Consider the following 24210-nt stretch of genomic DNA (forward strand, 5'->3'; position numbering starts at 1 on the left):
TATGTTCTTCAATCGCAGGTTTTGAATTAAATTAGAAGATATATTTAAATTAGAATTAATACTTAAATTGATCAGACTCACTTGGTTGAATCTTCTAAGGAGACTCCTGGAAAGGAACTTCTTGGATTGTGATTCCTTTTAAACTTTTATTAAGATAATTTCATATCAGAGAGTGAAAAGTGTACTGACCTCAAGAGTTTAGGAAGAGATTTTTTTAGTGCATCCTAAAAGCAGAACTCAAGAGTTGATAGCTCTTTAAGGGACTAGTTCAATTTCAAAGCCACTTTAGATTAGGACATGTTTCTAAAAGTTCTATGTTCATCAAAGCAAATGCGGATTTAATGTACCATAAAAATCCTGTGATGTTTTGTATGAAACTGGAAAGAACTTAGTTCTAAAATGTTTTTGAATGAAAGCAACAGCAGCTGGTTTTTGCCTCACTGTCCAGGACATGTCCAGACACTCAAAGCCATTTTGTTATTTTTTGACCTACAGCTTCCTCTGCATTCTTAAAAGGCTTCATTTTTAAAACACAGCAAATCCCACTAAAGTTATTCAAAACCTGAAAGCAGCTTGTGTGACAAATTAAATTTTCAGTATTCTAGTGATCTCAAGGAAGTTACACTGGATGGGACTTTATTCAACTTAGAACTTTGAAGTACTGTTAAATTTTTTCAACTGCTTAAAGCTACCCAACATTTTTAATATTCCATATTTTTATTATTCTGCACCACCTCCACACTTTCTACAGTCCTTCCATGGCACTCAATTTCCCCCAGCCAAGCCAGTCTTAGTACAATAGTTCCAAATTAACTCCAATTTGAGAACAAAGAAATTAAGGTCAACAATGATCCCCTCACTATATTTGCATTGGCTTCCAGAAAGCTCTCATCTACTATACACACAGTGATTTGAATTCTCCATCATCTCCTAAAAATTGCACTATTACCCTCTTCCCAAGCAGCTTTCAAATTCCACAATATTGAAGCTATACATTAGTATTGAAGGTATTCATTCATATAGGTTTTACTTTTTTTTTACAAAGTTAATATTAAAATGCTCACCTTGAGTTGAAAATTTAGACTGTATATTGTGACTATTTTGAATATTCTTGACCTTCTGACACGCCTGTATTTAAGAAGTAATAACTCTTAGATGTATTTGAACAACTTTTACCAAAATAGATATATAAAAGAAATAGCATTCTAAACTGTTTGAAAATCATAATAAGAGTAAGGTGTATGGGTAAAATGGAGTACCAAGCTATAAGGGATAAAACATGAAATAAATTTATTAGATTAAGTTTATAGAAAGAACATCACACAAATGGCAACAGAAAAATAGTTTCCCTTCAATGTTAAAATGATCTATTTCTGTAAATATCTATGTTTCAGTTATACTAAATCATCAGAAATAAACAGCAATTTGTGGTGTTGATAATCACAGGATTGTAATCTGTAATTTGACACATTTTTGTTGTTGGTTATTTTTTTTTACTATAGATAATTATAGATAGTACAAGTTTCTTCATTAATATAGGGGGAATATTGGCAGATTCCCATTTGGATTTTATTATGAAACTCTTAATCATAGACTCTGGCCAATTATTGTGTACTTCTGTAGTCCTATGCAGAGATGTGCAGGTTTAGGTATTTCCTCTGGCAATCATTGGCATTACCAAGTTTGATACATTTTTTCCTTAAATTTTGTCACATTATTTTTGTGTAAGAAAATACACAACAGAAGAGTCCTATTTTTTCTAGAATTACAGTAATCCCAGTCATTACCATTTCTTAAGTTTTTCTTTAAATAATGAATAATCCCCTAAAGTGGATTATTTAAAAGCCAAAGAGATAGAGAAGACAGAAAAAGTTGCTTGCTGTATCTCCCCTTCAACTTTATTCATGAAACTTATTAATTACAGATTTTGCCCTTTGATACAGATCTAAGGAAGCTATAACTTGCTGTCTTGGATAAATTAGTATACCAGGAATACACTCAAGATATTCTGTGACTTGCAAAGAAACAAAGCTATTCCTTCAGTTTGCAGGATTGCAAGTGATTTAATAAAAGCTTCTGCAAAGTGAAATATATTTTTCCACCAAGAATCATGCACTCATGTATGCCATTTTCCATCTGCCAAACCTGTTGCACAATGCAAAGAAATCTTCTGTGGCCTTCAGACAGGGCTTGTACTACCCTTCAGCAGAGCTGAATAGAGCTAAGAGCTCTATTCAGGCAGGAGACAAGGTGTTCAGGTTGCTCAGGGCACATCCAGGCTGTATTTGGAGAGCAAGGCTCTGAGAAGCAATGCAAATGTTCCTTGCTCTGTTACTCTTGCTAAATTCACAGACAGATCAAACCTAGTGCCATATGCCTGATATATGAGAACTTCTTCTATTTGAAGTCAAAATATTTTATGAATCAAAACACTTTTTAAAATTAACAAGAGATCAGGGTGACTTATAAACACAAAAAATGACAATTTGAAGATGACACCAAATTTACTGATAAAGTACAGAGGCATTGGGAATAAAATAGCAGCAAGAAGATGCTCACCACACTAGTTTAATGAATTGCTGTTAATAATCAGTCTTAATACAGGAGATAGGATTTCAGTAAAGTCCATGTTTCTTCCATTGGTGTAGCAGTACGATTAATCTGAGAGAAATCTCAAAGAATATCCTGAAGTAGGACAGAAATAATTTTAAAATTTGCTTTGATCTTGCTCAACTTATTTGTTCATGATTTTGTTAGCAAGAAAGCATTGCTATTTTTCAGTCATTGACAAAGATGAGAAGCTATTCTATTATCATCCTTCAGTCCTAACTCTTAGCAAGGATTACAAAGTTTGGGAGACAGAGAAAAATGATCCTTTAATACACTGAATTGAGAGGACATTTTTTGTGTGCTTGCTCTTAAAATATAGATAGACATTGAATTCTTGATGAACAGGTATATAATGAAAAGATTATTGAAGATAGCATGACGTTCAAATACTATTGAGCCTTTTTTCTCTTTTTCTGAGCATTTGTTCATATGGTTGCACTACCTTGAATAAAGTTAAATCTTGTACTGGAACATGATTGCGAACAACAGAATTTGCCATTAGGCCAAAAATCAAGGTCCGGTATTAATCTGTTAATACCGAGCAAGGGTCAAGATATTTTGGTTCAGTGAGAGTAGTTTGCTCTTTGCTTAGCATAGTAAAGGTTGATCTGCACTGAGCACTAAACTGTGGCCAGCAATCATCTCAGCTCCTCAGTACTGATGTGTTCCAAGACACTGCACAGAACATTTTTAACAAAAAAAACCAAATTCAAACAAACCAAAAATCCCTAACACTTGGAGATTTTGTTATTTGTGGGTGAAGTAATTGGCATAAAGGCAAAGAGCATCATCACACATGGATTATTTTATATGTTTGACAGTTTTTTTGTCCAGTTCACAAATTCAGGTTTTCAAAAAAATAAGTTGGTTCAGTATCTCTTCCAAACATTCTTGCTACTTGACACAGTGCTTTGCAAAAAAACCCAAAATGATAAAAACACAATCCATACCATAGGGCACAGATGATTAAAAAGAAGGGAAGCTTTGATCTCTTGCTCCTGTGTCATTCAACAGTAGCACTACTGTAAATACTATTAAGATTTGACAAAAGCATATATTAAATCAGATTATGTAACAAATATCAGAGGTAGAGACAGAAAGAGACATCAAAGAGGCATGAGTAGTGAAAAGAGAAAAAAATGTTAGAAGAAGTTTTGAGATGGACCAATGCTAGCAGAAAGCAGATTATTTATTCTTAAGGTGATGGGAGAAGAGATTCCCTTAAATGATACATAATGTTCCAAACTACAAATATTTTTGTGAATACAATTTAACCTTGATACAATGCACTCATTATTGCCATGAATCTATGGAAGTTCTGGGTCATTTTAAAAATAGCTTGACAGATATTAAATATACCTTGAGTTCATGAATTAGTGAGATCCAGCCTCTAAGTAACATGTATCTAATTAGACAACTGTAGTTTACACAAAGCATTGTTGTGCTGTTGTGCCAATGCACAAGATCTTACAATGGTACTGGTGAAACCCCACTATTAGCTGTGGGGAATATATTTGCTTTACAGAGTCCATGTTGACTACCAAAATATTCCAAAGCAGTGTACATTTCCAAAGGAAATGAGTAAAATATGCTATACGTCCTTTCTATGATAACTGAGATAGCAGCAAGCACTAACTTGCTGCAGCTTTCTGAAACTGATTATAGTTCAGCTGCTAAATTAGTAACTGCTTCCAAATCTTTAGCTGCTGCTTCTGAAAAGCTGGACTGAATTTCAATCTTTTGCATCTTGTTAGCAGCTCTATCTTTATCATTGCACTGGACAACGAATATCCATATTCAAAGTTTAGTTTCCACCAGTAGAAATGGTAAGCATCCTTTAATCTTTTTTTTTTTAATCTGCAGATCCACTTTTCCAGAAAATATTGTTATTATTTTTTTTAATCAATAAATCCTATTAATCAAATGAAGTACCTTTCCCACTTATTCTAAGAATCTTAGGAAGTGATTATGAATTATTTTGGCTGGCAACACAAATTTCCTGAAAACAGAATTTATTGTCCATATGTCTTTTCAGTAAAGTGTCTATCTTGTGGAAAATCAGAGGATAATTAAGATTTTTTGTCTTCTCACATTGAGTAATCTCACATAACAAACTATTTCAAAAGTTGTATCAGAAAAGGATCTTGTTGAAGTTATTCCTTCTAAAAAGAAGGTCATCTCCTTTTATATAAACATCTGTATGGATATAGATCTCCACCAAGAAATCTGCAGGTACCTATGGCATGCACAACAGGCACATACAGGCACAAAAGTGCAAGAGGACAATGAACTCTCCTCCCCTAGATTACAGTGGCAATGATGCTGCATGAACCTGATTTTATTACAGGCTGTAATTTTCTCACACTCCCTTTAAGCTTTAGTGAACCCTAATGCTGTCCTCATTTACACCCAGGCAGTGTTGGTATTGTTTTATCATTCACAAATATATACAGACAGTGTCTGAAGTCATTGGAGGCAATTAATGGAAAGAATGTACATAACAAAGAAAACATGGAAAAGTAGAGAAAATGCATGTGGAATTACTCACAAGGTGAAAAAGGGAAAGTATTTCTGGCACTCTGTTTCTCATACAATCCAGAAAAAACATTGCAATAGACTGATTTGATAACATCTAGCATAAATACATAAAAAGTAAAATAAAAAAAACCTCCTGGAATAAGATGTGTTGGGGTGGTTCATACCTCAGATAGTCACACATATTAATAATCACTCCATATCCATGCTTCAGATTCTGTTTGTACACATTCTGCTGTGTTCCAGAGATTTACTTGAACTGACTAGGAAAAGCCTGCACGATATCAAGGGTGGGATCTGGCAACATTACATACAACAAAAAACAATTCTTACAGAGGAGTTCCAGACATTAACTGAGGACTATTTAAAGACGGTAGAAATCTTTCCGAATACACAAGTTATAACTCGATGCGCCAGACTGTCAGGGTAGAATGTAGGAAAGCCTAACTCTAACCTTCAGAAGAAGAGTGAAAAGCCCCAGCCTCGAGAAATCAAACAGTACTGCCTCATCCATGAAAACAGGGTAGGCAATGTTTTAATAATAGTTGAACCCTTGTTATCTTATGACCCAAAACACAAGTCAATTAATGAAGAAAAGACCAAGTGAAGAACATAACACAATAGGGAATGGAGCTCTGTTTTATGCAGTAGAAAATGCCATTTTAACTGTGTATGTATAGCTGGATTATTCATACAGTTCTTTCTGTCACATTCATCTCAGGGATGGGAGTGAAGAAAGAAACACTGGATATTTTTACTGCATATTTGCATAGGAAAAATATACTCAGGGCACTGCAAATGCATTTAGGATATGAGTAAGGAGAAATTCTTGGCAAGACACACAATGATACACCACCCAGATCCATTTAGTCTGAGAAATTCATAAATTAATCTGTTTTGGTCATTCACCAGGAAGGATAACTTTTCCCCAGAACAACCTGGGTGTTGCAGTGTGTCGCCATTTCCTGTCTCACCTATCCCATCCCCCTCAAGCATGCCAACCTTTCCCCCTCCCCCTTTGCCCTCCTGCCTGGCACCTTCCAGCAAGGTGTTGAGTGATTGGCAGATGCCCCCAGGCCTGGGCTCATTGGTTTGTCCTAGCGTCCACATCCCCTGACCCTTCCCCTGCTCACACCTGGTTGGCCCTCACCTGTCCGTCCCCTCCCCCTGTCCCCGGGGCTTAAAAGGACAGGAGACCATGTGGCTGGGGTCTCTGCCGTGGTCTCTGCCGTGGTTCTGGCTCTGCTGTCTGTCTGGAGCTGTTGCCAGATTCAGAAATCTACCATGCTACAATAAACTGGATCTAAGCTACACGGCAGAACCCGCTCCTTTTCTCTTCACCGTCTGAACCTTTTCCACCAAAGGTAAACTGAGTTCCTATTTTGCCTGGACTTGTTCTGAGCGCCCAGCTGCAGCACCCAGCCAGCCAAAGGCATCTCTGGGGTGAAAAACGCCACAGCTGCCGCCTTTGGTCCAGCAGCGAAGCCAGACGAAGCCAGGCAGGACACACCCCGAAACATTTGGGGCTTAATATTTAATACCTGGGTTTGTGAGGAAGCAGTGTCTGTGATTATTTCTGTGAAAACATTAACCATGAACAGTTTTAAACAACTTTTATAAAACATGACACAATAAAAGCAGTGGGGAAATTATTGACTTTCTTTAATTTTCTTTTAAGAAATAAAAATAATGAATCTTTTCCCATAATAGGTAGACCACATTCACATAGAGAGGGTATGAGAAACAATTGGTTTGGAACATTCTGCTAGAATTGCAAAGTTAAAAGTCATATGCATAACTTATTCTTAAAAAGGCATAGCAAAATAAACACTAGAGTTCGCTGAACTGCAGTTACAATTTCCATAGAAGGTTTCTAATATTCACAAGGCTCTTATCAGCTACTGCTATTTGTAACAAACACCAAAGCAACACGCACCCTTTACCACTTTAGTGATACTGGATTAAATCTAATTCCTACAGAACAACAATGAAAACTTGGAAAATTAGGAGAAATGGTTCACCAGGTAAAAGAATGATGAAGATTGAGTAAAATTGGGAGACTCAGTAATTACAGTATCAAAAAACCTCAAAGAAATAGGTAAAAGACAAGCAAAGGGGTAGAGTAAAACAGAGAAGGGTGTTTTAACAACTGTCTGGAAAAAAAAAATTACCTTAAGATAATAATTTGTCTACCATTTATCTAAGAGGACTGATGTGTATTTCATGAGAAACATTTAGCATATGAATTATTTTGTGCTTCTGTTTTATGGAAGCACAACAATGACTAATGGAAAAAGAAATCCCCAAAAGCTAATGGTTTCCATTTCTAGGACAAGAACACGTAGATCAGAGTGAAGCAAGGTTATTATTCCTGCTATCCTTGTGCTTTAAAAATCACTGGAAGTTGAAATCAGCTTTTCTGGAACATTGAGAAGAAGGGGTCAATCAATATTATTAAGGCTGGACGAGATACATGACAGCTTAGGGGCATTTTTTCTGGAAGAAGATTGAAAACAGAATGATGAAGCCAGAGCAAGTTTTAGAGAGACTTCCATTCATCACTGTAGTACTGCAGAAATCCCATTCCTCCCTCAGACTCTTTTTCAAAAACTCTTGTTAAGCAGGAATTATATCTGCAACTAGCACTCTAGATCAGTTAATGGGTAGTGATGGCAAAGTTCATAAGTTCATTAAGTTCTGATTTGGAGAGCTACTGAGGAAAAATAGCATATTACAATTTTAAACTTTGTTTTTATCTCAGTCTACGCATAAATCTTACTTCCTACTGGTATTATGATTGCTTTATTGTAACTGAAACAACCAAACATCAAATTAAGTTTTCTATTTCACCTGTTTAGCTCCTAAATTCATGAAGCTGTTGTCTCATTTCCTCCAGAGACAAAAAGGCGTGAAACAGTAATTCATGTACTGCAATAACTCTGCTATATGTTTTTCATATGCTGCCTGCAGGCACAGTGAATAGGAATAAAAATTGGAACAAAACACCAACAGATCTTGCTCTGTTCTCTGTATCTATGCTTTAAGCTCCCACTCTCTGATTATTTGTTACAGTTCCTATAGCTCTGGGAAATGGCAGACACATACTGTGAATGCAGCAGCCCTTCTGCCTTCAGGGTTTCATTCCCAGGGTGAGAGGAAAGATGGCAGAATCAGCATGCTGTTCCCTCCCCTCTTCCCAGGCAAAGATCAGTGGCTCATGGAAAATTTCATACCAAGAAAGTCACAAGTGGGTATTATTAGGAAGTCTCATGAAAAGAGTGGATGAAGATGTACATTTTTGTTAACTAACATTTTGCATTCTATGACTATATTGTATCACTGCTTCTCTGTATAATTTGGTCTCTACAGCAAAGAAGGGAAGCTTCTTTCTATAAGAGTAAATTGATACCACATATTGCCCTGCCTGTTTCCCCCTTGTTAACCAGTGGGCACAAAAGGACTTTCTTCCACCCCCAGGCTCCTCTTTGCAAATAAGGGAAATGTCCTATCAGCTCCCATATCAACTGGAAAGTATATGGGCATCAAGAACCCCAAAACCAGACAGCATTCTGCATGTCCTCAGTACTAAATGTATTATTATCCTCTCAAAATGGATGTTTCCGAGGGAACAAGCAGAAAAGAGGATATGAGAAATGCAATTGTAAAAGAGAAAAACAACCCCCCAATTTTTTTTTTTTAATTTACATATATTTATGTTATTATGTTGCAATCATGATCCATGGACTTATTATTTCATTCATTTATTAACTGCCACAGTTACTTGAATTGCCAAGATTAAGCCTCTATCACGAAAATAACTGCATACTCATAAAGGAATTACTATTCTAAAAAAGCATATCTAAATAGACAATAGGAAGCATCAATCTCACACTGATACAAAAAAACAAAACCAAAAAACAACAACAAAACCTGCCACAGTTAGAGCAAATCTGTACCAAAGTCAGGAGCATAAAGGCTGTGAGACAGCTGGAGCCACTGCAGGATCCCTGATTGAAAACAGTTTCCTCAGAAATTTATGGTGTATCCATAATTTTCCTGTTTTTTGTGATAAAATAGGGTTTTTTCAGCAGAGGTGTCTGGTTTTGTACTTCCTTAAGAAAGTCACCAAGCTATCTTGATTAATTTTGGTTTTTGGATAATTTGTTTCAAAGCCTCTTTAGTGAGGCTTTGAAACAGACCCCTAGGTTTGAACATAATTCATTACATATTGGGCTGCAAGTTTAAAACAAAAAAACCCCAAAGCAAAATAGAAAAGACAGAAAATTGCATTTCCAGATAGCCTTTGCTGATTACTAGACAAGGACTGTTCATTCAGCTTTGAGCAGAAAATTGAACCAGATGACCTTCTGCAGTACCTTCAAATCTGAATTATCCTATAGCCTTATGAGATCCCTAGGTATGTTTTCAGAAGTCACTTATTACTTCATTTACAGTGGAAATGGAACTTATTACTATCTTCCCTCAGACTAAGTAGAAAGGCAGTGGCATTATTACCTGTAAAATCACTCCCACTCCCTCTTGTCAGCAATGATTTTAAAATTTTTTCTAGGATGTACATGTTACTTTGCCAGGATGAAAACTCATAATTAAGAAAAAAAGACTTCGGACAGGAAACAATAAAGTCTTTAAGTATAAATCTCATAACAGAAGAATAAGAATTCTTAGTTTGTACAGACTAATTTTCATATATCCCTCTGAAATCACATGACAATGAGAATTCTTTGAGTGCTGTGCCTGCAGCCAGAAAAACCTCACAACAAAACAGGCTGATTAATATGAAGGTTTTTCTCAAACACAGAATTCTGATGTATTTTCATACCATAAATGTTATTTAAGCTGTTATTAGCAGCAGAATCAGTGGAGTTGTATATATCTCTACCTTGCCAGGAAACACCACAACAATAAGCAGCAAAAGCTGTGGTCCACTTACAGCTAATAATTACCTGTCATTAATAGATCAAGAAACATCTGGAGTCCTGACTTGTTTAAATATGTTAACTGATCAATTTCTCCCTGGGAAGGAGCCATGTTGCAAAACGAAAGGATTCACAAGATACAAAAAGTGAAAAAGTTGAATTGCTTAACTATCTTCTCTGTTTTCTCAGTTCTCTTTGATGCACTTTAAAAGAAAAGGACCTTTCTATCCTAAGTGGTTTTTAAATATCTGAAATCTGAAATTTTAAATATCTGAAAAGTCAAGGCCACAAACACTATCCTGATCCCATGATGCTAATAGAGGTTTTACTATTGGCTGCAATACCGCCAGCACTTTTCTCACTTCCTGAGAAACACAAAATCTTTTTTTTTCTTCTTCTTTTTTTTTTTTTTTTTTCATTTCTTTGTGTGGGAACTGTACTGCAATGATTTATATGCAAAGCTCAGTGGTGGAAGATGCCACATGAGTGCTTTGAGCTGTGCTGTGAGATGAATAGGGTGTCATAATATATTCAGCAAATATGGCAATCCTCCAGAACAGAGAAAGGTATGAAAAATTATTTCCTTAGTTTAGAAACCGTACACTGAAGCCAAGAACACATAGAAAGAAAATGTATTGGCCTCTTTCCCACTAACACACAAATCACTGTTGTTCTATGTGTACAAACCACTACAGGTGTTATGCAAACACAACAGTGTGATTTTTTTGTTACTGTCTAGGCAAAAATAATCTTTTTGCTTCTTTCTCTCGCTTAAAAGGAAACAAAACCTAAACCCATATTATAAAAAATCTGTTCAAACTCACTTTCCAGACAAAAAAAAGTCTTATAAAGAATTTCTAAGAGAAATTATTTTTCCGTACAAAAGGCGAAAACATGAAGAAGGAGATACCTGCAAAGTACACTCAAAATTTTCTAAGAACCTTAAAAATGTAAGTATTTGGAACTGCTTGTTCCTTAAGAAAAAAAAAAAATCAGTGAGTTATTATTTTGTGGGCTGCTTAATTGTCCTTTAAATCTAGAAGCAAGGGTTAACACCTGCAATTACAGCATATATTTATTATAATATAAACATATATTCACAAGTACAAATTTAAATAATAGTCTTATACATATCAAGAAGAAGAATCTTACACTGCACTCTGTGTAAACTATGAGCTTTCTAAGCCCAGTCTCTCCAGTTCTATTACCAAATAAATTTGCCTTCTAAATACCTGCTAAAGCTACATTCATATACAACTTTTCTGAGGCATATGCAAGCAGGGTGTTTGTATCCATCAGCAGAATCTAATCAGAACACCTCTAGTTATGAACATGATTCAGGATCCTGTGCATTAAGGCTCAAAAAGGAAGAAATCATTTCCCACATTGCAGGGTCTCTGTGCTATGCTAAATTTAGCAAAATAACAGCAACAGAGACAAAGCATGCATTAGAAATAGTTAAAAAGCAGCAGGGAGGATGGAGAGGAGTAACAAGCATTACATGTCTATTAACTAATGGAATGCTTATGGAAATAGGAATAAGATACACAGGCATTACAAATGAATACTTATCTATAGCACTATGAGAAAATATTCAAACAAATCTATGAGGGAAAGCAACTTAAAGTATAACACTGTAAGCATGCAGCCACTAAATTAATCTGAAATGCATTTGAATTGCTCTTATCACAATGAACTCAGTTCACAGTCACAAAAATCTGTTATATATTTCTACTTATAAACCAGTTTTCCCTAAGTACCATTAAGATTTATTCAACATCAAAATCTATCATACACAATGATAGCATATATAAAGTACTTGCTCCATATTAATAGAGCTTTTAAAACACAATTCCTTCTTTGTGTGCTAATTCTGGAACAACTAATACTTTTGTCTTTATTGGTTACAGGTAACATTTGTTGAGGAGGCACATATAGAAAGGGTTTCTTTTCCAGTAAAACTACACAGCAAAAGAACAATCTTATACTTAATCTACTTGTAGGTAATAGCATATAATTTCTCACACAATTGCATTACTGACCATGCCATTCTCTACAATGTATAAGGCATATGATTATCCTTTCATTATTATGAAATGCTATGCATTTAAGAAACTGTTTCAAAAGTGTTAGTGGAGAAATTCTAACCTTCATTCAACCCTTGCTGACTGTAGCATATGAAAGCTGATAACCAGAAAAACAGGATAAAGTTCAAAGCAATTTTTCAATGCCTCTATTGATTAAACTTTAAAAGTTACTGTGTTTACCGAATGCCACCTGCTTTAAGAATGCCACCTGCTTTAAGATCTGAGAGGAGAACACACAAACACTTGGTCCAATACCAATCATTTTAGTAGTGAGCAAACAGGCAAATTTTCTTAAGAAAATAGTATCTTCTGTACTTTCACCCTCTTTTCTTTAACAAAGGAGAACAAAGAAGTATGTTCAATGAATGGACTTACCTAACAGCAATACCTGTCAAATTGTTGAGCTAAAGCTCTTTAACACCGTATTTAATGGATATCCCCATTCTCAGCCTACCTGGTGTATTCAGCAGCCGGGACATTTTGCAAGAATAGGAGATAAACTGCTCACAGTATTCAGCACTACTGGTAATGGCAGAAATCTGGTCCATTGTTGCACTGTAGTTCAGCTGCAGCACAGATAACTTCTCCGGGCTGCTGCCTCCCACAGAAGTCTGCATTTGCAGATCATGGTACACAGTTGTCCATACTTTATCCTCTGAAAGAGAGGGCAAGAAAGACAAGACAAGAACTGGTAAGAGACAGACAGAGGAACTAAGTTCAAATAAATTTAGGCCTTTGTCAAAAGATAAAACTGTTCTACAAGATATTTGTTGATATTTGGTAGTTGGGAAGGAGGGCACTGCACGTGAAAGGTCATCATGTGACAGCATGGTTCCAACTATGAACTGATGAAGGGAAGAAACTCTGATCACCTTTATGAAAAGATATCAAATATACCATGTGAGAGGTCTTCCTTAAACAGCTGATGCTTATACTTACATATGGAACTAATAAGGATTAACTTTGGTTAGAAAGGCAGAAGGCTGATGTCCTAAGGATTCGAAGCCTTTATGTGAAGAACATTCACTGTGCATTGTAAATTGCCGTGGGCTGGAGAGAAACACTGCTTTACTAAAGTAGTAGTAAAGTAACAATGAGGATGCACCAAATTCTCATGTGGTTACATATTTAGCAATTAACACTGAAAATTTTTCCACATTTTTTACCCAGGATGTCTTCTAGGGTAAAACAAAATTACTGCTTATTGAGACTTAAATGTTTTAAAACAGCAGCACCATGTAACTTTACTGATTATGGTTATGGTACAGATAGCACCACAGGAACTAATCAAAGTAGAATGGAAATACAAAATCTTCTGTTTAGTTGTGAAAAGGCACAAAGGGAGAAAGACAACTTAAATTTTTTTTATAAGAAATACAGCAATATTGGCCAAATCTTGACACCTGCAACAAACTTTTCTTGCAGGGTCATGCAAAAAGTGTGTTATATCCAGCCCAGAACAATGTCTGTATGCATTTTATTTCTCTAAACTACTGAACAGCAAGTCTCTAGAAATGTTTCTGTGAACCATTTGTCAGTAGTTACCAAAGAAGATTTAAGATGAGGTATTATAATAATGAAACAGAACATTCCACACTCATTTTATAGCAAGATTTGTTGAAGCTGGAAGGGAGTTTAGAAAGGAAACAAAGACAAGCCACAGAAACTTTGCTGTTATAGACCAACCATTTATTTTTCTTAGAGGGACATTCCACTGAACCAAAATGAAAAAAAATATTATCTGAGTAATATAGGACTTCAGAATGAAAACTATGAAGATTCAGTCAATATTATTGATACTGTCTCCCTGTAAGAATGCTATTCTATCACTTAGGTGTGAAGAATTTTTAAAATTTAGGTTGACTAGGTACCACTCTAAAAATCCACTAACTCAGCTGAAATGTACTACTCATATTGTGCATCTCACATAGACAAGGGCTGAAATAGGTCAATTATCCTCTCTGTAAACAAACCACAGAAAATTCTCTTTTCTCTAGACATTAACCTGAAACTCATCACCACAAAACTTCCTAGAAGTGAATCAGATTTTGTCAGTAATATTTGTCATGCGAGGTTTTTTCACATTTTAAGTTGTTTTTCAGTTTTTCTTTTAATTTTTCTGCCTTATATATTTCTACCCCTGAGGGCATAGTCAAAGAAATCTGTCTTGGAATAAAAAATAAACCTAAAAGACATCACTAAGGATCTACTCTGGTGCCTTAAACTGGCTTGTAGGAAAGCCCAGATTCCCAAATGAATCAGGCCTTTGCCCCTATCAGCTGTTCTGTCAAGCGACACCATTGACCACAGTTGTCCTTCAGAGATGCAGAAATGAAGCACACCCACACTGCTAACTTTGCTGTATTTATCACAAAAACAGACTCTCCAGGCAGATCACCTGGCATTTTCTAAGTACACTTATTCACCTGACAGATGTGCCGTACAGCAATAAAACCCATAAAATGTAGTGCACTGCAGTATGTTTTCAATTCTCCTATGTAAATCTCTTGCCTGTTAATGCAAATCTCAGTCATTCTAAAACTTGTAACCTGCACTTTGATATTTTTGCTACATGGAAACACTTTGCCGAGCTGACACACACTCAAAAGTGCTTCAGTACTTCTTCACCAAGTTCACAGGAATGTGCGTACATCCACTGATAAGTTTTGGTGTGACCCAGGGTAAAGATATCTCTCCACATTATGATTATGCTTATCTCCAGGATTCTGTGCTCTGCCTTATTTTCCAGTCCTAATTTTTACTGCATAGTGTCAGGCTATTTTGGATTATATTGGAATCATGTGGACCCATGTGTTTGCAACTGATACGGTGTTAAGGCTTTCTAATCAAATGTTCAGAGATAAGGTAAGCAAAGCAGACAAATCTTCCACAGGTTGTACTCATGACTAGCCAAATGAGATGAAATTCAGCATGTGATGCAAGATGGTTATTATTTTGGTATTCATATCCTTAGTCCAAAGCTTTTTGTAAAACACAGTAATATTCTTGCATTGAGAAAAAGAAAGTAAAAAATCAGGAGAAAGGAATCCTGCTTCCAAGTACCAATAAAAAATTTTTAATTGTCACCTGTCAAAATTATATAAAGAATATAATCCAGTTTTGTTAAGAGCCTCGTATGGAAGTTTACTGCAGATTCATTTTCAAGAAAGGATTGAGATAGTTTATACACATTCACTGACAAAACCCTCTCATTTGTAGCAGAAAACACGGTATATGTAAGAACACAAAAGTGTCAGTAAGGAAGGTGCTAGGACAGTTAGAGCCTCATATTGAATTTTTGATCCAGCTAAGACTCCTAGTCTAGCCACAAGGTACGGAATGTGACTAGCAGTAGGAATTGTGTTAGGCATTATGTTTGAGGAGGAATTTTCCTATGGATAGCAGATTCTAGCCAATATACAGTCACTTCCCCTCCAAGTTAGGAAGTTTAATCTTTACTGTGGCACACTGTACTAAAGATGATATAAACATACCCTTGTCAGTCAAATGCATCCTCTGAACAATTTCAGAACCCTGTCAAAATACAAATACTACTAATGGTTAAGTTTTGTTCCACCTTGTAATTGATCTTTTTATCAATAAACAAATATATGTGCATAAAGTCAATAATCTTTTACAGAAAAGCAACTTAATCCTTCCTGCTGTCTAAAAGATGATGGGAGATTTATTAGCATACATCTGGTCAGATACTGAAAATAAACCTAGGTCTTATTTCACTTGCAACTAATTTTTAATAGTCTGGCTCAAATGACCCATGAACACATTCAGCAAGCTGTCTTGTCCAAACTCTGGAAGCTGAAGCATCTGTGCCTGCAGGTCAGGCACAGAGAGAGGGTGTGGCAGAAGTTGCAGCTGGTGTATAGGAGGGAAGCTTCTTCTCTGGGTATTCATGCTCTTCACATATTTTCCTGATGTAAGTGTAAAGCACTGCCATGACACAAGGACTAAAACTGTACAGAATGGTAGGGCCTTTCCTGGGCTGGGAAAACACATTAACAGACAAAAATCTATCTCCCCTCCACACCAAATGCAGATTCGTGAATACATAGACTTATACATTTGTGGGGCTGGCTTCAAGGTGTCTGAAAAGAATCAAAGGAGATAGATGCTAGGCAGAAATCTCAGCCTTACCTACTGAGTGTAGATATTTATTATTGATTATAAACTGCTTTTTGCCTTTTACTCTTAAAAATTTGTTAATGTGTTTATACTTTCCATGGAAATCAGCTATGCATTTGTAACTTGAAGATGAGGCCAATATCTTCACTCATGTTTTCAGTTTCTCAGAAACTCCTTATTTCTTGAGACCATTCTTGAGAGAGATGGAATCAGTACCCTGCTTGCAGTCACCTTCTGTTACTGAAAAGTTAATGCAGATAGTTCACTCTATCTCAAATATCTGTATCTTCACCATTGATGGCATTGCCCCCACGTAGCTGAGTACAGGATATGGTATTCATAGTTAATATATCCTTATTTTCTGTCAATAGTACACAGAAGTCCCATTTAAGGTATGCAGAAGTGAAAAATCTGTCCTAGTTAACAGTAATTGGATACATATCCCTGGCAATTCCTGTCACCACAACACTGGAATGAGTATTCCCCTAATACACAAGCAGTTATTTGAACAACACCTGGCATATGGCTATTGCTAACCACAAGTGTTTAGAGACAATTTGTCAGCCACAGCTGTGTGTATGACTTGGGCACCACCAAAATACATTTCCCCTACACATGGAAGTATATGAGGTCCTAACTGGATTTACTAGGCTGATTCTAGCTTTCCCACTGGAGGACAGAGTACCAGCACTAGCTAATTGCTAACACTTCAGGAAAATAAGGGCCTCCAAGATGACCACTTCTTCATTCAAATGCATATCTTAGAGGTTTTTTTAATGGTGCATAGCGTGTTGCAGTTGCACAGGGGAAAAAAAATGGGTTCTGCCATTATTTTGTTTTCAGCAGTGAAGATGAAGTATAATTTTCTTTGAATGGAATGCCAAAAGCCAGTATCCATAGTTTCTTAATAGAATTCATAATGGTTTTCACTAAGAACAATCTAATTAGATCCAAACTGCTGATACATTTGATGCAATTATAGAGAAAATAGGTTCCCTGTAATGTAGTCTGTACGTTACTCCTTACTGAAACCGTTCTTCTCTAACAGATATATATTATATTAAGATTAAGTTTCTTAATTTAAGAATAATTTTTTAAGAAAGGAAATGACCACTGTCATTTATGTCCTTAAAATGACAATAAAGTGACATAATTTATTTTGCTGAAAGTACTTTTCAGTTGCAATGACTAATCTACAGTTCTACCTACTCACTACTCCTTTTTCCAATAAAAAGTGAAGTAGGTGGCAAATAAAATAATCAATAAGAATTAGTAATGGTTCACTAATAAAAAGAAAAATTAAATAAAAATTTCCTTGTTCACCAGCTATTCAAGTGATCAAATCAAATATTAACATAAGTGATTTTCCCACTTAATATTCAGTGTATTTAATGATGTTATGATGATATTTATCATTATGCTATTGAGTATTTTGCAGATAGTCAGTTTCTGCTATCACTGAACTTTACTCATTTGCTTGGTGCTCAGTTAAGCAAGAAGAACTTGCTTCTCACAAACAAATTAAGTAATCTTTTGTAATGATAATTACTGATAATAAGTTTGAAAAATAAATTTCAGAAAACATAATGCTTCTATTCCACAGCTATGGATACATTTTCCCCCATTTATTTCAATCTACAGTTATATGTATTGCTATTAGAGTTTACCTTTTTTTTAATTAATGGACTTATATGCTTAAGATACTATTTTATTAGGTATTTTCAAGAAATCAGAAAACAGTTTGATTTCTCAGGAAAGATCATCTGCTCTCTCTCTCTCTCTCCCTCAATATATCTGTGGTGAGTGTTTTGATGGATGCAGTTTCCTGACCTAAAATTTGGCTGATGTATGAGAGCACCTTGGTTCCTGGTTCAAACCTTGGAGAAGATGATTTTGAGAATTCTTGAGCATATAAAAGCCTGGAGGTGGTTCCTTACTAGGCATCCTGATTTTTGCCATCATCAGTCTTTTTGTCCCTTCAAATTAGATTACTGCAGTATGTTCTACAATATGCTACACTACAAATCACTCAAGAAACTAGACAGGTTAACCCATTCAAAAGTGGACTGCCTTCTAGGGAGGACAAAAATTGGAATTGTAATAATCTCATATTATAAGGCCTGCAATTTTATTTTCTGATAAGAGCCTACTTGGTATTGTTAAATTGTGTGGGATAATACAACAGTCATTGCTTAGTTTATTCACATTGTTACTTTTTTTGCAACAGTTTTGTAGATGCAAGACCTGATGTACCCAACTGATGTGGAAAAAACTACAGCAGGTCATATCCTCTTCTCCATCCTTTTATATTTCTCTTGGTGTGTGCTTATATATAAAAGCTCAAACCTATATATAGCAATTTAAAATGAATTCTGCTGTGGACTTCAAAGGAGCTACAGTTGAGTTTATAAAAATGAAAAATATACATTCATCTGAAATTAATGAGCGCTTTGACAATCTTGTCTGAGATTTGGAAATGTCAATTTTTCAGTACAGTTACTCTGGTGATATGAACTGCTATCATCTTACTAATGTAGAAAATGGGGTTTAGACAGAGAAATCCAATATTCAGGAAAAAAAAGAGTAATTGAAGAGTGTTTTTATGAACTGAATTCTATAGAAAGCAAAGCCAGTCAGTTTCTTAATCTATTTAGGTGGGGAATAGAAGCAATCTGAAAATGTAATTGAGCCATTCCTGTGCTCATTTTCTATGTCTACGCCTTTCATTCCTTTGTTTCTTGATCAAGACAATAATGAATCTTCAAATTTAATTGAGACTCTTAAGTGCTTTTTTTACTTACAATGGTGTCCTGTGAAGCAATACGCTTTCCTTCTATTTACATAGTTTCTTTCATAACAGTTCAGGAAAGAGAAAATTTTATTTATTTTGTGAACTTACAGTGACATTGAAGGATATAATTTTCTAATAATTTATATACAACAGATAAATTCATATACTTTACAAAATAGAGTGGAAGAAGTGACCAAAATACAGTTTTGTGGGAACCAAAAGTTTCCAGAGAAATGATAATGAAATGGCTGTTCCAATGAAACTTGTTAGAAATCTCAAGGGACACTAGCAAAGTAGCAAGTAGAGGATGAATTCTCTGGATTACCAGAGATGATTTTGAACTATTCAACACAGTTGTATGTGAAAAGCTAATGACAAGACTACCTTGAGAACAGAATAGAGATCACTCGTGTCTTCAAAGAAAAAAGACTGCAACAACAGATATTGTTATGCTGAAAATAGTGCCTGGGGAAAATAGCTTAAATCTGATCTGTGCCCTAATGCCAAAAATTACCTCCTATGGGTGTTATTAGAGGCATGAGTTTAAAAAAAACCTCTATTGAAAGGAACAATAAATAATGAGATACAGTATAGCCATCTGAAGGAGGACTCGGATCATTTAAGTGCCTGGTCTAACAGATGGCAATTGCAGTTCAGTTTAGATTAAGGAACATTAAACTCAAGAACAAAGGACATAAAAGAATTAACAGTGTGGTTGTTTTCAGCACAGTGAGCAGAATATGGGGAAAGGCTGAAAACTTTTTTTAACAGTTCAATAACTGAAGAATCAAGAACTGATTCTACTTTCTGAGGAGCAGCCTCACATATAAACAAGTACTACACAAACAGAAAGATTGAATATGTCTCCTTTAAAGCATCTTTCAGTTCATTCTAGCATATCATAGGAGCATATGCACGTAAAAAAAATGAACTACTGCATGATGTTTTCTTTTATAGAGCAACATAGCACAATCCTTTAGCTATGATCCCAAACAAGTCTTCCTAGAATCACTGAAAAAAAGTAACACAGTTTTAAAAAATATATTTCAAAGGATATCCTGAAGAAAAGGGCTCTTCAAATCTTTCACTATGTTAGCTAGGACCATAAGAAAACATTTCTTGAGCTGTTCTGGCTGACTTTATTTTCGTGGAGAGACAGAAAGACACTAATGCAGGTCTCAAGTGCTACCACTAAAAACTCCCATTATCTTTCATTCCACCATCAGCTAAGTGCTTGGATCCTCACCATACTCTACACTGATGCAAGTTAGTTCTCTCAAGAAGAACATACTCCACTCTCCTCTCTCACATCCTGCTAACTCCACTTTGTAGACAGGAAAAAGAATCTAGTGTGCTGAAGTACCCTTTCTAATGATTGCATCAATAAACTGAATGTTAGGCAACCTCCTGAAAAAACTTTCTATTTTTCTTTCAAAAGGTGCCTCCAGACTGGAGAACTTACACTTCTAAGTTTTAATGCATGTTCTTGGTAGTTTGCAATTATTTCATCATTATTCTGAATCATATTGGCCACATTTAAATTTAGGAATCCCATTTTAATTACTACATAAATGTAAGCATTGCCTAATTAAATAACAAAAACGACTATTATATGTATTTTAGTACAAAATCATGTTTCCTGTATTTTTTGACAACTGTGCTAAAATTTATTTGGATAATTCAAAAAGCATTGATATTGGATGAACAAGATGAACAGCAGAATGAAGTTTAGTTATGTTGTGACTGACAGAAGAATTTTGATGTCTTCAATGTCTTTATTTGTAATCTCTCAAACAAAGCATGACTTGAATTACCATGCCATGCATTATTTTAAGACATTCTATGAAAATTTTTAGTACACCTGTGGTTTGATATGTGGCACAGAGTGACATTAGGAGAGAAGAAAAAGTCAATCAGACTTCATAGCAAAGTCAGCAAATTTAATAAAGTATGCTTAAAAGATTTTCCTATTCTGTATGTTATCTCATTCTGTCTCAATCTAAATTTGACAGTAGAAGAGAAAAAACATAATAAGTTTCTATGCTAGTTTACGGTAAAACTTGCAGCTTGATCCTGAGAAAAGACCAATATCCCATTTCCACCTGTGAGTAGTAAAGTTCACAAATGTAATTCTTCTAATGGGAGAATTAAAAGTACTATAAGAATGGAGAATAAAGATCATGCTAGATCAATAAGAAACTTTTAACTTCTAGAAATTCTTGAATGTTAAGTTTTTCACTTTGTAGACAAAGAATGACTTTCCATCTCATCTCAGGACTACCATTAAAACACCATAACCCATTGCAGGGGACATTATTTCCACCTGAAGGAACAGAATGCTTTTATACAAAAGTTTCTTTTAAGAAAATACAAATTAGCATTTTCAGAAACTCCAACTATCCTTTGCAGTCTCCTACTCCAAGTATCCTTTACACATCTGTAAAAGTTATACCTTAAGTGTCATATAGCTCAAAGACAGTGCTGTGTAAAAACAACTCTCTGAGAAAGCCCAATGCTGCACCAGCTGCCTTGCTGGCTTCTGCTAGCAGAAATCCAGCAGATTCTTGCTTTCAGAAAGTTATTTCTGACATGAAAAGAAATCAAGGAATATGTCTATTTCCATAAACCTAGTGTTACTGAATAGTCTTGTTATGCCTGAATATAGAAATCACAGCATACAGAAAACACCACAGAATTTGGAGAAGAGGGTGCTGTATGTGAAAATGAAGTTGCTTTTTTACTCGATCTAATATTACTTTCTTTTTCATCAAAGGATTGCGTATACTATCCCATATACTTCAAATCCACTAAGAAATATAACACCATCTATGAATAAATTTAACCCATCTCATTATGCAGAAATTATATATTTTAAATTGATAATTCTGAGATGCTGAAAAATTCACGACTGTGCATAATTGAACTTTGTAGATCAGGTTCAACAGAACTGAATAGCTAAGTGTTTTGTTGTATCATTATCTGGAAAAAGAGGTATTAAACTGTCTCTATTCCTACTGAGGTACCAAATATATATGGAAACCAACCATTGCAACAGCAAAACATTTTCTAGAGCAATGAGAAATTTGCAAGGAAACATCTCTTCACATTCATCAGCCTGATATTTAGAGGTTATGAAGAATACTACACATACAGTTAAGCTGATTCCTGCAAAAGTTGACTACAGCTAATCCATGTACTCCAGCTTGCTTGGCCTGGACCTACCCTATGGCCTCAGTCAATCACTCTTCTTTACATATATATAATCTTTTCTCTTGGTAAGTACACATGCACCTCATGCAACTTTCCTGGTGACTAAGCTGCTTGGCTACATTATATTTAGAATTTTAAATTATTTCTCCATCATAGTATAAAAAGATGATGTCTGGAATAAAATAAGTACTTTTGAAGTGAAATTTTCAACAGTGATGCAAACCATTTAGCAATCAACTACTTAGGGGTCTTCAAGCGCGTTCACTAGTTATTAAGCAATTTGCTATTTATTTCATTCGGCTTCCCCATATCCAACAAATAGGAAGTTTATTTCCTTGAAGAAGACAAATAAATTATACCCCCTTGAATATTAAGGCAGCTCTCTGAATTCCATAGGGTACTCCAAGAACAATTAAACTATCTATAGCTGAAATTAAAATAATGACATTTAAAAAGTCTGTGAAGTTCCTCTTGCCCATCAGAGATAAATATGTACATATGTATAATAAGTATACATTATGGCAGATAATTCTCATTGCTTAACTTCTAAATATTGCCCACTACAGAAGATTAAACACTTGAACAAAATTCTGAGATTTTATGAAGGCTATTGGCTTTGTTACACTCTGAGAAGATGCAGAAATCAATCTCCTTTCTAATGCAGGTCTGAAACTTGCATAACTGACTAAGCATATTTATTCTTTCCATATTATTAAAACAATTCAAAATGCACATACACACAAAATTTAGGTGCATAAGGAAACAAAAATAGACACAAAATTTCCCCAATGAATTCAATGGGTCAAAGGTTTCATTCCACACACTGATTGAGAGGGGAAACAGTAAGAAAGGGGAGGAAAATACCCTAACCCCCTCAAACTCCAGCTTCATGGTCCACTAGGTGAAGAACTGGCTGAAAGGTGAGGCTCAAAGGGTGGTGGGGGCTATATCTGGCTGGTGACCAGTGATTAGTGGTGTTCCTCGGGGTGCAATTCTAGAGCCAGTTCTGTTCAATGTTTGCATCAGTGATCTGGATGCATTAGTTGAATGCATGGTGAGCAAGTCTGTGGAGGATTCTAAACTGGGAGGTGTTGTTGACTCTTTCAGGATGGGGGGGACAAGAGGCCTTGTACAGGGATCTGGATAAGTTGGAGTACTGTGGAATCATCCATGGCATGCAATTTGACAAGAGCAAATGTTGGGTTCTCCACCTGGGGTGCAGCAAGAGCAGATGCAAGTCTAGGCTGGGAGAGGGGTGGCAGCAGAGAAGGGTCTGGGAGTGCTGGCTGACAGAAGGCTCAACAGGAGCCAGCAGTGTATGCTCTGGCAGCCAGGAGGGCAAATCCCATCCTGGAATGAATCAAACACAGCATCACCAACCAGTCAAAACAAGTGATTATCCTGCTCTATCTAGCACCAGTGTGGTCTCTCCCTAATTATCGTGTGAGGTTATGGGCCCCATAATTTAAAAAGAGAATTATGATACTTGGATGTGTTCATAGGAAGACACCAAAGCTGGGGAAGGGGCTGGCAGGAATGTTCTCTGAGAAGCGACTGAGGACACTGGGCTTATCTAGTTTGGAGAGGAGGAGGCTGAGGGGTGACCTCATTGCTCCCCACAGCTTCCTGAGAAGGGAAAGTGGTCTGCAAAGTGGGCAGCCACAAGTGTCTAAAGGAGAGCACACGGGCAGTACAAGTCTTTCTGCCCAGGGACCCGTCCATCCCTTGCTGGCCTTGCACTTCACATAGCTGCTGGGTGTCCTTTTAAAGTAATCTGGGCATTCAGACAATGTGAGTCTGGGGATTTGTACCTGTACATTGCTTTGGGTGTAGGGATGTCAGAGGTGAAAAGAAGGCTTTTGGTTTCCTCTGTGTGAACTGTGCACAGCGTAGAACATGC

At 35.9% G+C, this 24210-nt stretch overlaps 1 protein-coding gene across 2 annotated transcripts in view; it reads right to left on the reverse strand.

Moving 5' to 3' along the window:
* Nucleotides 1-24210, reverse strand: part of CNTNAP2 (contactin associated protein 2) — a 1032231-nt gene that overhangs the window by 299393 nt on the left and 708628 nt on the right. For both annotated transcript variants that reach the window (XM_036397720.1, XM_036397728.1), the window contains exon 13: nt 12624-12824. In XM_036397720.1, the coding sequence (XP_036253613.1) occupies nt 12624-12824 (201 nt within the window). The remainder of the gene's footprint in view (nt 1-12623; nt 12825-24210) is intronic.

This window comes from Molothrus ater, chromosome 1 (genome assembly GCF_012460135.2).
Source record: "Molothrus ater isolate BHLD 08-10-18 breed brown headed cowbird chromosome 1, BPBGC_Mater_1.1, whole genome shotgun sequence".
NCBI classification, from domain to species: domain Eukaryota; kingdom Metazoa; phylum Chordata; class Aves; order Passeriformes; family Icteridae; genus Molothrus; species Molothrus ater.